The sequence below is a fragment of the Oncorhynchus clarkii genome, chromosome 13, assembly GCF_045791955.1.
Source record: "Oncorhynchus clarkii lewisi isolate Uvic-CL-2024 chromosome 13, UVic_Ocla_1.0, whole genome shotgun sequence".
Taxonomy (NCBI): Eukaryota; Metazoa; Chordata; class Actinopteri; order Salmoniformes; family Salmonidae; genus Oncorhynchus; species Oncorhynchus clarkii.
Genome location: NC_092159.1, coordinates 60,778,633 through 60,788,556, shown reverse-complemented (window position 1 = coordinate 60,788,556; position 9,924 = coordinate 60,778,633). Strand labels below are relative to the sequence as shown.

Below are 9,924 nucleotides of genomic sequence, written 5' to 3'. Positions count from 1 at the left end.
TTTCTGCAATTTGGGGTAGTTTGGTGCTCTGAGCCAGTTTAGGGCCAGTTCGGGGGTAGTTTGGTGCTCTGGGCCAGTTTAGGGCCAGTTCGGGGGTAGTTTGGTGCTCTGGGCCAGTTTAGGGCCAGTTCGGGGTAGTGTTGTCCTAAGTGTGGGCTCGTTCCCTGTGCAAAGCCTGGGCAACAAAACAAAGGCACTGAGAGATGAGACTACAGGGCTGTGGTACCTGCGCTATACCACACTGTGAAGTTAGGGCAGGAAGTCACTGATCAGAACAGAAAACACTGCCACAGGATTAGTTGACAAGGCAGGAAGTCACTGATCAGAGCAGAAAACACTGCCACAGGATTAGTTGACAAGGCAGGAAGTCACTGATCAGAACAGAAAACACTGCCACAGGATTAGTTGACAAGGCAGGAAGTCACTGATCAGAACAGAAAACACTGCCACAGGATTAGTTGACAAGGCAGGAAAGTGGAGGGTGGAAAACTAAATACTTTGCATTTGAAATATTGGAGACGACATCTCCCAATTCTCCAAGCAGCTTGTCCATCCACAGGACTATGGGGAGGGGAGTGACATTTCAATAAATTATTTAGAAACTATTTACATTTATCAAAAAAATCATTATATGTCCATCTGCATATACATCTAGGGTTGTTGGTAGAGGCAGGCTCAGATAGGGCACCAGTCCCAACTTTCACCTCTCAACCTTTCACCTCTAGCAGTCTCTCAGGTATCAGAGGTCCCCGCCTACTCCCTCAGATAGTGGTCATTCAATTCACGTGTAGTTTCTGGAACCCAACACCCGTATCCAAACCCAACCCACAGTCCACCATTTTCTCCTCTTTCATCTCCAAGACGAGATGTTGTTAAATAGTCCTGTTGATGGCTACTACTCTACTCCACTACTCCTGTACTCCACTCTCCATCCTTCATTGGCCAAGCTTCTTCAACAGAATCTCCAGTCATCAGTCCTTAGCTTTAAGACTCTCTGGTGGAACAGGGGGGTGGTGTCCATGGAGTGTTTCTGTAATACATTCCTTCTGGAGGGGTATCAGTCCATCCTCTCCACCTTGCCCAGGATCTTCCCCTGGTACCTGGGCAGAACAGAGCTGTCATCCAACACCTCCTCGAACACGGCTCCACACTTAAACTCATCACTGGCCCTCTTGAAGTAGTACCTGTAACCCAGGAGGGGAGAGAGGGGGTTAGTGACAACATGTCAATCATCTGTACAGTACAGCCAACACAACCAGACCATAGAAGACCTGGATTACATGGAACAGTACTATTGAACAGTACTCTATCCAACACATAGGTGGAACAGTACTATTGAACAGTACTATTTCCAACACATACGTGGAACAGTACTATATCCAACACATACGTGGAACAGGACTATTGAATAGTACTATATCCAACACATACGTGGAACAGGACTATTGAACAGTACTCTATCCAACACATACGTGGAACAGGACTATTGAACAGTACTCTATCCAACACATACGTGGAACAGTACTATTGAACAGTACTCTATCCAACACATACGTGGAACAGGACTATTGAACAGTACTATATCCAACACATACGTGGAACAGTACTATTGAACAGTACTCTATCCAACACATACGTGGAACAGGACTATTGAACAGTACTCTATCCAACACATACGTGGAACAGTACTATTGAACAGTACTCTATCCAACACATACTTGGAACAGGACTATTGAATAGTACTATATCCAACACATACGTGGAACAGTACTCTATCCAACACATACGTGGAACAGTACTATTGAACAGTACTCTATCCAACACATACGTGGAACAGTACTATTGAACAGTACTCTATCCAACACATACGTGGAACAGTACTATTGAACAGTACTCTATCCAACACATACGTGGAACAGTACTATTGAACAGTACTCTATCCAACACATACGTGGAACAGTACTATTGAACAGTACTCTATCCAACACATACGTGGAACAGTACTATTGAACAGTACTATATCCAACACATACGTGGAACAGTACTATTGAACAGTACTATATCCAACACATACGTGGAACAGTACTATTGAACAGTACTCTATCCAACACATACGTGGAACAGTACTATTGAACAGTACTCTATCCAACACATACGTGGAACAGTACTATTGAACAGTACTCTATCCAACACATACGTGGAACAGTACTATTGAACAGTACTCTATCCAACACATACGTGGAACAGTACTATTGAACAGTACTATATCCAACACATACGTGGAACAGGACTATTGAACAGTACTCTATCCAACACATACGTGGAACAGTACTCTATCCAACACATACGTGGAACAGTACTATTGAACAGTACTCTATCCAACACATACGTGGAACAGTACTATTGAACAGTACTCTATCCAACACATACGTGGAACAGTACTATTGAACAGTACTATTGAATAGTACTATATCCAACACATACGTGGAACAGTACTCTATCCAACACATACGTGGAACAGTACTACTGAACAGTACTCTATCCAACACATACGTGGAACAGTACTATTGAACAGTACTCTATCCAACACATACGTGGAACAGTACTCTATCCAACACATACGTGGAACAGTACTATTGAACAGTACTCTATCCAACACATACGTGGAACAGTACTATTGAACAGTACTATTGAACAGTACTATATCCAACACATACATGGAACAGTACTCTATCCAACACATACGTGGAACAGTACTATTGAACAGTACTATTGAACAGTACTATATCCAACACATACGTGGAACAGTACTCTATCCAACACATACGTGGAACAGTACTATTGAACAGTACTCTATCCAACACATACATGGAACAGTACTCTATCCAACACATACGTGGAACAGTACTATTGAACAGTACTATATCCAACACATACGTGGAACAGTACTATTGAACAGTACTATATCCAACACATACGTGGAACAGTACTATTGAACAGTACTCTATCCAACACATACGTGGAACAGTACTATTGAACAGTACTATATCCAACACATACGTGGAACAGTACTATTGAACAGTACTATATCCAACACATACGTGGAACAGTACTATTGAACAGTACTATATCCAACACATACGTGGAACAGTACTATTGAACAGTACTATATCCAACACATACATGGAACAGTACTATTGAACAGTACTATATCCAACACATACGTGGAACATTACTATTGAACAGTACTCTATCCAACACATACGTGGAACAGTACTATTGAACAGTACTATATCCAACACATACGTGGAACAGTACTATTGAACAGTACTATATCCAACACATACGTGGAACAGTACTATTGAACAGTACTCTATCCAACACATACGTGGAACAGTACTCTATCCAACACATACGTGGAACAGTACTATTGAACAGTACTCTATCCAACACATACATGGAACAGTACTATTGAACAGTACTCTATCCAACACATACGTGGAACAGTACTATTGAACAGTACTCTATCCAACACATACGTGGAACCGTACTATTGAACAGTACTCTATCCAACACATACGTGGAACAGTACTATTGAACAGTACTCTATCCAACACATACGTGGAACAGTACTATTGAACAGTACGCTATCCAACACATACGTGGAACAGTACTATTGAACAGTACTCTATCCAACACATACGTGGAACAGTACTATTGAACAGTACTCTATCCAACACATACGTGGAACAGTACTATTGAACAGTACTCTATCCAACACATACGTGGAACAGTACTATTGAACAGTACTCTATCCAACACATACGTGGAACAGTACTATTGAACAGTACTCTATCCAACACATACGTGGAACAGTACTATTGAACAGCATGCTATCCAACACATACATATATTCAGCAAGATACACAATGAAGATAATGTCATGTGGATTCAATATGATCTGGTTTAACCTCAGGTTGTGTGTGCCTTTTCCTTCATTAAGCCCTACTCCCCTACCCCAGATAAAGGAGCCATTGTGCAAGGGGCCAGAGAAGACGGCCACTGAGGTCAGAGGTCAAGAGCTAGCCTCCCCCAGCCCTTTGGACTCTTGAGGGGAGGAGAGACAAACTCCTGTGATCTACAATGCACCAACAACACTTCACTCTCAACTAACCCTCAGACTGAACCAATGGCTTCTGTATTATAGGGGTGGTCTTTGATAGTCTCGGGTTCTACAGGGGCTTATTGGATATAAGAGGGTCTGGACTAATTCAAAATCCACCCGTTTCCTCTCATTTCATCAGTCCTGCCCTGGTACTGAGCTACTCCGGCTGACTAACTGGTTATCATTAGGCCCTCAGTGAAAGGACCCTTCATATAAAGAAGGCTCAGATTTTGGGTGCCTGCAAGTCTGCCTGTTATAAACCCTGACCTTGACACACGCATCATATTTTCTCCTAGTCACTGCCCTTCCCTCTGTGAGAGGTATATAGGACGCAGTAGAAGGGTCCCGGTAGGCAGCCAGGGAGGGGGCGGCGTCATCTAATCTAAGCAGCCAACCACCTGAGGGGGGACCTCTTCCTGTCAGCCATGATGACTACACTGGCCCTGTTAATGACCCCCTTTACCCCCCAAAACTACCTCCCTTATTTTTAGAGGAAGAGGAACCAGCAGGGGAGGAAGGGTAAGTGCTGTATACCTCAGCCATTCATTCTGTAATGGAAAAATGCCTCATTTTGCCCATGTGTGGGGTGGTGCACGTCGTGCGCCTTGGAATTCCTAAAGCTCGTGTTTTACGAGAGAGCTGACAAAGTCATACAAACAATGCTCGTAAAAATGAGGAAAAACATTTTTTAAACAAAAAAAGTATTCTCAAACACACACAAAGGGTGTTCACTAATAAAAACCAGTCTCCATTTGAAACACAGGAAGAGTTCACTAAACGGGGTGCAACAGGGTCTCACACAGCTTCTATTAAATCAGAACAACAATACTCTGACTGGGGAAATAATCATTGTTCTCTGGCGAGACAAGTATGAACTGGGGAAATAAGAGGACATGAAAGAGGAACTAAGACACGCTAGATAATTGGAGCCTTATTTCTGAGAAGGGGCTCTATCCTTCTCCAAAAAACTTCAAAGGAGCACGGATCTTATTTGCTCAAAGAGGGAATGAGAGAGAGAGAGAAATAACTATTTCCATTGGAACATGTTTTATGTGGCAGAATTTTCAGTGTGCAACATCTGGCAGCAATATTGTCTGGCAGGGCCGGGCCGTACTGTTCTTTGTTGAACGTAAGCCATGTTCAAATGACCCAACACCCCCCCCCCCTCCCCTGCTACTGCTATTAAAACCATAAGCTTTGAATCCCCCTATCCTCCCCTCTAACAACGTGGATGGTTAGAGAGAAAGACAAGACAATCAACTACATAGACAAGAGAGAGAGGATGTCCACTATGCAGCCCTGCTTCTCACACCTTAGACCTAGGTTCACATGACCGGACCAGGGAAAACTCTGGACCAGAGCTACAGCCCTAGAGTGTTCCCTTGCTCCATGGCCTAAAAGAGAAACTGAATGTGTGATGCATTCCCATCATATCCCTACAAACCATCTGTACTAGTTATGAACCAATGCTTGACTCTTGATACCATTCTTGTACTCCAGATCACAATGGAACAGAGTTGTCATCTGAAGTGCGTTGGACACACCTCTAATAGTGAACAGGATGTAGTATCCCAAACAAGCACGTCCTTCCTTTAACCACGCGCCATACAAACAAACCAAGCCTGAAATATGACTAATACATTTCCCAGAAAATGATGCCGCCGTGTAAACCCAAACTACGGTGTGTTATTCTGTGTGTTACTTTAACGTGCGTGCACTTCAACGTGCACATCCTTAAAGCAGGCTGCCTGATAGCATCAGTGAGGAATTTGCACGGCTGGCCGTTTGTGTGAGTCTTTGTTGGTTGAAATGAAAGGGGCCGGGTTCAAAGGCGTGCGTATTAAGTGTGCCTCGCCATGGAAATCAATACCAGATGGGACCCAAAACACTCCTCACTTCAAATTCTCTCCCTCCCTCTTTCCTGCAACCCCCCCATCCGTCTCTCATTCTCTCCTCTTCCTTCGTTTTAACCACAAACACAGGCATATGAAGTCAATACTCCAACTCATGTGAGCATTCAGCCCAACAGAATAGAGTCGAGAGAGTTTCTAAAGACCCTACCTGGGGCGGCAGGTAGCCTAGTGGTTAGAGGCCGGTAGCCTAGTGGTTAGAGGCCGTTAGCCTAGTGGTTAGAGGCCGTTAGCCTAGTGGTTAGAGGCCGTTAGCCTAGTGGTTAGAGGCTGGTATCCTAGTGGTTAGAGGCGGGTAGCCTAGTGGTTAGAGGCCGGTAGCCTAGTGGTTAGAGGCCGTTAGCCTAGTGGTTAGAGGCCGGTAGCCTAGTGGTTAGAGGCGGGTAGCCTAGTGGTTAGAGGCGGGTAGCCTAGTGGTTAGAGGCTAATATCGTAGTGGTTAGAGGATGGTAGCCTAGTGGTTAGAGGCTGGTAGCCTAGTGGTTAGAGGCTGGTAGCCTAGTGGTTAGATGCGGGTAGCCTAGTGGTTAGAGGCGGGTAGCCTAGTGGTTAGAGGCGGGTAGCCTAGTGGTTAGAGGCTGGTAGCCTAGTGGTTAGAGGCGGGTAGCCTAGTGGTTAGAGGCGGGTAGCCTAGTGGTTAGAGGCGGGTAGCCTAGTGGTTAGAGGCGGGTAGCCTAGTGGTTAGAGGCGGGTAGCCTAGTGGTTAGAGGCGGGTAGCCTAGTGGTTAGTGGCGGGTAGCCTAGTGGTTAGAGGAGGGTAGCCTAGTGGTTCGAGCATTGGGCCAGAAACTGAAAGCTTGCTGGATTGAATCCCTGAGCTGACAAGGTAAACATCTGTCGTTCGGCCCCTGAACAGACAGTTAACCCACTGTTCCTAGGCCGTCATTGTAAATAAGAATTTGTTCTTAACTGACTTGCCTCGTTAAATAAAGGTTAAATACCAGCTGGGGAGGAGATCTGGGAAACTAATGGAACTATGAAGACACTTTGTGGGTGGCTGTTTTTCTAGTGTGTGTGTGTGTGTGTTCTTACCAAGATGATCATAACAGTGACCTAGCGTGTGACCTAGCGTGTGAGAATGTCAGACTGTGTATGCATGAATGTGTATGTGTCCGTGCATTGAATGTGCGCCGTAGTCTCCCTTCTCCATACCTGTAGTGTCCCTTCTTGCGGAGCTGTTCTTTAAAGTGTCCCAGTGTGAGGCTGTGTGTCTTCATCCGCCTACGGTAGGGGATCTCCTCACCACAGAAGAAGTAGGTTACCTCTGTCTCACTCCCCATGGCTGGAGCAACATGGCAGCCTGTCGTCACCTGCAGCACCCTGTTGGTGTCTCTCAGTCTGAGGGGGAGAGGAGAGGTGTGAACACAGACCTTCACTTTCCCCTATAGAACACTATTATTAACAAGCTTGCTTGGTGGGTCGTAGCTATGGCTACACAGAAAGAGAGGAAGGGGACCAGGGCAGGAGTAAAGGCTGGTATATGATCTAGAAAAGACTGATGGTTGACTAGAGAGTAGATAACATCTGTCTAGAAAGAGGAGAGAGGGGTGTGTGTGTGTGTGTGTGTGTTCTCTGCTCCCCTTCAGCCATGTCCAAGGCTCTATAGTGTTACTTCAGAAGGAGGGAGGTTAACTAGGGCCTGTTCTGTTCTACAACTGCTCTCTGAAGGTCAGACAATTCAGCACCATGAAAGACGGCTCTGCAGTCAGGGGGAAAGGACTACAACACACAACACACACACACACACACACACCAAAGAAAGATCAGGGAAAGAAAGAAAGAAGAAAACTGACAAGGTTGGCCTCTTGCAAATGGAACTTCACGTGTGTGTGTGTGTGTGTGTGTGTGTGTGTGTGTGTGTGTGTGTGTGTGTGAATGCATATCTTCCTCCTCCACATATGTAATATCATGTTAGTGAACAGAGGAGAGGAGGAGGAGGAGGAGAGAGAGATGAGGAGGAGGAAGATGAGCAGAGAGATGAGAGGCGTACTCTTCTGTTTGGAGAGAAGCAGCAGGACCGGAGCCGGGACCGGGGCTGAGGGGGGACGGCACTGGACAGGGCCCACTCTGGACAGGCATAGGGTGGCACTTCTCTCTCTGGAGGCTGGATGTAGAGTGTCTGCTGGGGAGAACAGAATAGACCAACGTTATTACAATACAATTTGGTAGTCCAGTCTCCGGCATCACACTATCTAACCGCAGACAGGTTTCAACAGCAGGAATCACAATGGTATAGTAAAACAACTGATCAATGCATGGGAGTGTCAATATGTACTCCACTGTCTACAGGGAGAACTACAGCCAACGTTTTAGTATCAACCTCTGTCTGGGTCGGCGTGCGGCTCCTACCTCTGTTTGGGGGGTTTGGAGACGGAGGCCTCCTCTAGTCTGCGACAGGCCTCCTCCAGCTGGGACAGGGTGTTGGGGGGGGGCGGGGGGGGCATGGCCGGGTCCTGGATGAAGGGATGGGCGGGCTGGTGGGCACGGAGATGGGCGCTGGCACCTCCGCCGCCCCACGTGTGTGTCTGGTTGGACGCCGCTCCGCCGCCATACGCCTTCTTAGTGCTCTGGGTACTGTTGGGCGAAGATAAAAACAGCCAATCAGCATGGAGAATGGAAGGAAGTGGGAGGGGTCAATTGTGGGGAATGTTGGGAAATGTACTTTGCATGCATGTAAAATGACTATGGGATGCAATTGTGAAACAAAATGATGAAAATTGTGTTTAAATGTACTGAGAGGACGACAATAAATAAGTTGCAATGAAAGGAAAACAAGTGAAGGGAAATGTATCTCTGAGGCATTGGGAGAGGACTACAACAGGAAGTGGAGAGGCTAGACCCCCCTACCTGTGGGGCTTGTGGTGCTTGCCCTGCCGGTCACTCTCCAGGATCCACTGCCACACGTTCTGGGAGCGGTCTGTGCTGTCGCTGGGTAGCTGGAGGGGCACGACCTCACCCCCCTCTGCTGCCCCCTCCTCAGCCCCCGACCGACAACCCCCTCGGGAAAGGGAACTGGAGCGCCCCATATTGGACTCTGCGGGACTGCTGCCACAGGACACCATCTCCCTGCCCAGGCTGCGACTGCGTGGGTAAGGGGGACCACCCTCCGCCCCTCCAGACCGCACCGGACACAGACACAACACCCTCTGGGCTGCCTCTCTCTCCATCTGCTCCTTGCTCTTGGAACCGGCGTGGTGGTGGATGTAGTGGTGGTGGATGTGCTTGGTGCTGCTGCTGGGCCTGCCCAGGGAGAGGGCCCTTCCTGGGGTGAAACCTACTGAGAAGCCCCCTAAGCTGGAGGTGCCACTGGGGCTGGAGGCCCCGGGTGAGACCAGGGGCTTGAGACCAGGGCCTCCCCGGGAAAGAGTCCTGTGCTCTGGAGAGCGGGAGCGGGGTGAATGGCGGGCCACGGTGGACGGGGACTGGCAGCCAGGGGTCTTTAGGACACGGGACAGGTGGTCATCCAGAATGGCCTGGGGGTCCTCGTCGTTGGGGCCGGTGGGCTGGAGGGACAGGGGGTGGGGGGAGAGCAGGGGGGCACTACTGCCGGGCACCTCAGCCTCGTCCCTCTCCTCCTCCTACACACAGCCAGAACAGAACGGTTAAGTCAGGACAGATCTCAATGACAAACATACACACATGGACAGGAAAGAAGAACAGTATTGAATGACACAATCAAGGAAACCATTAGACCATTGCCATAGACCTCTGGGATAAGGATTCCCACATCTATAAATCCAACTACTAGTTCATCCACACCTCTTGCATCTGCTGCAGCCTCTCCTCCAGGGAACTCATGGTCTCCTGTTCTCTTTTCAGACGCTCCAGACGAGAAATGAGCTGAGACGC

At 47.4% G+C, this 9,924-nt stretch overlaps 1 protein-coding gene across 3 annotated transcripts in view; it reads right to left on the bottom strand.

Moving 5' to 3' along the window:
- Positions 1-1,049: 1,049 nt before the first annotated feature.
- LOC139365191 (axin-2-like) overlaps positions 1,050-9,924 on the bottom strand; it is a 23,835-nt gene continuing 14,960 nt past the window's right edge. Inside the window, exons 5-10 of one of the 3 annotated variants that reach the window (XM_071102647.1) lie at positions 9,835-9,924; positions 8,923-9,653; positions 8,425-8,649; positions 8,066-8,197; positions 7,228-7,413; positions 1,050-1,184 (exon numbers count right to left, since the gene is read on the bottom strand). The exon at positions 9,835-9,924 is cut by the window's right edge and continues 51 nt beyond it. In XM_071102647.1, coding sequence (XP_070958748.1) covers positions 1,058-1,184; positions 7,228-7,413; positions 8,066-8,197; positions 8,425-8,649; positions 8,923-9,653; positions 9,835-9,924 — 1,491 coding nt within the window. In that variant the 3' untranslated portion in view covers positions 1,050-1,057. Of the gene's footprint in view, positions 1,185-7,227; positions 7,795-8,065; positions 8,198-8,424; positions 8,650-8,922; positions 9,654-9,834 lie in introns of those variants that run through there. The other 2 variants (XM_071102648.1, XM_071102649.1) reach the window with 2 other exon arrangements.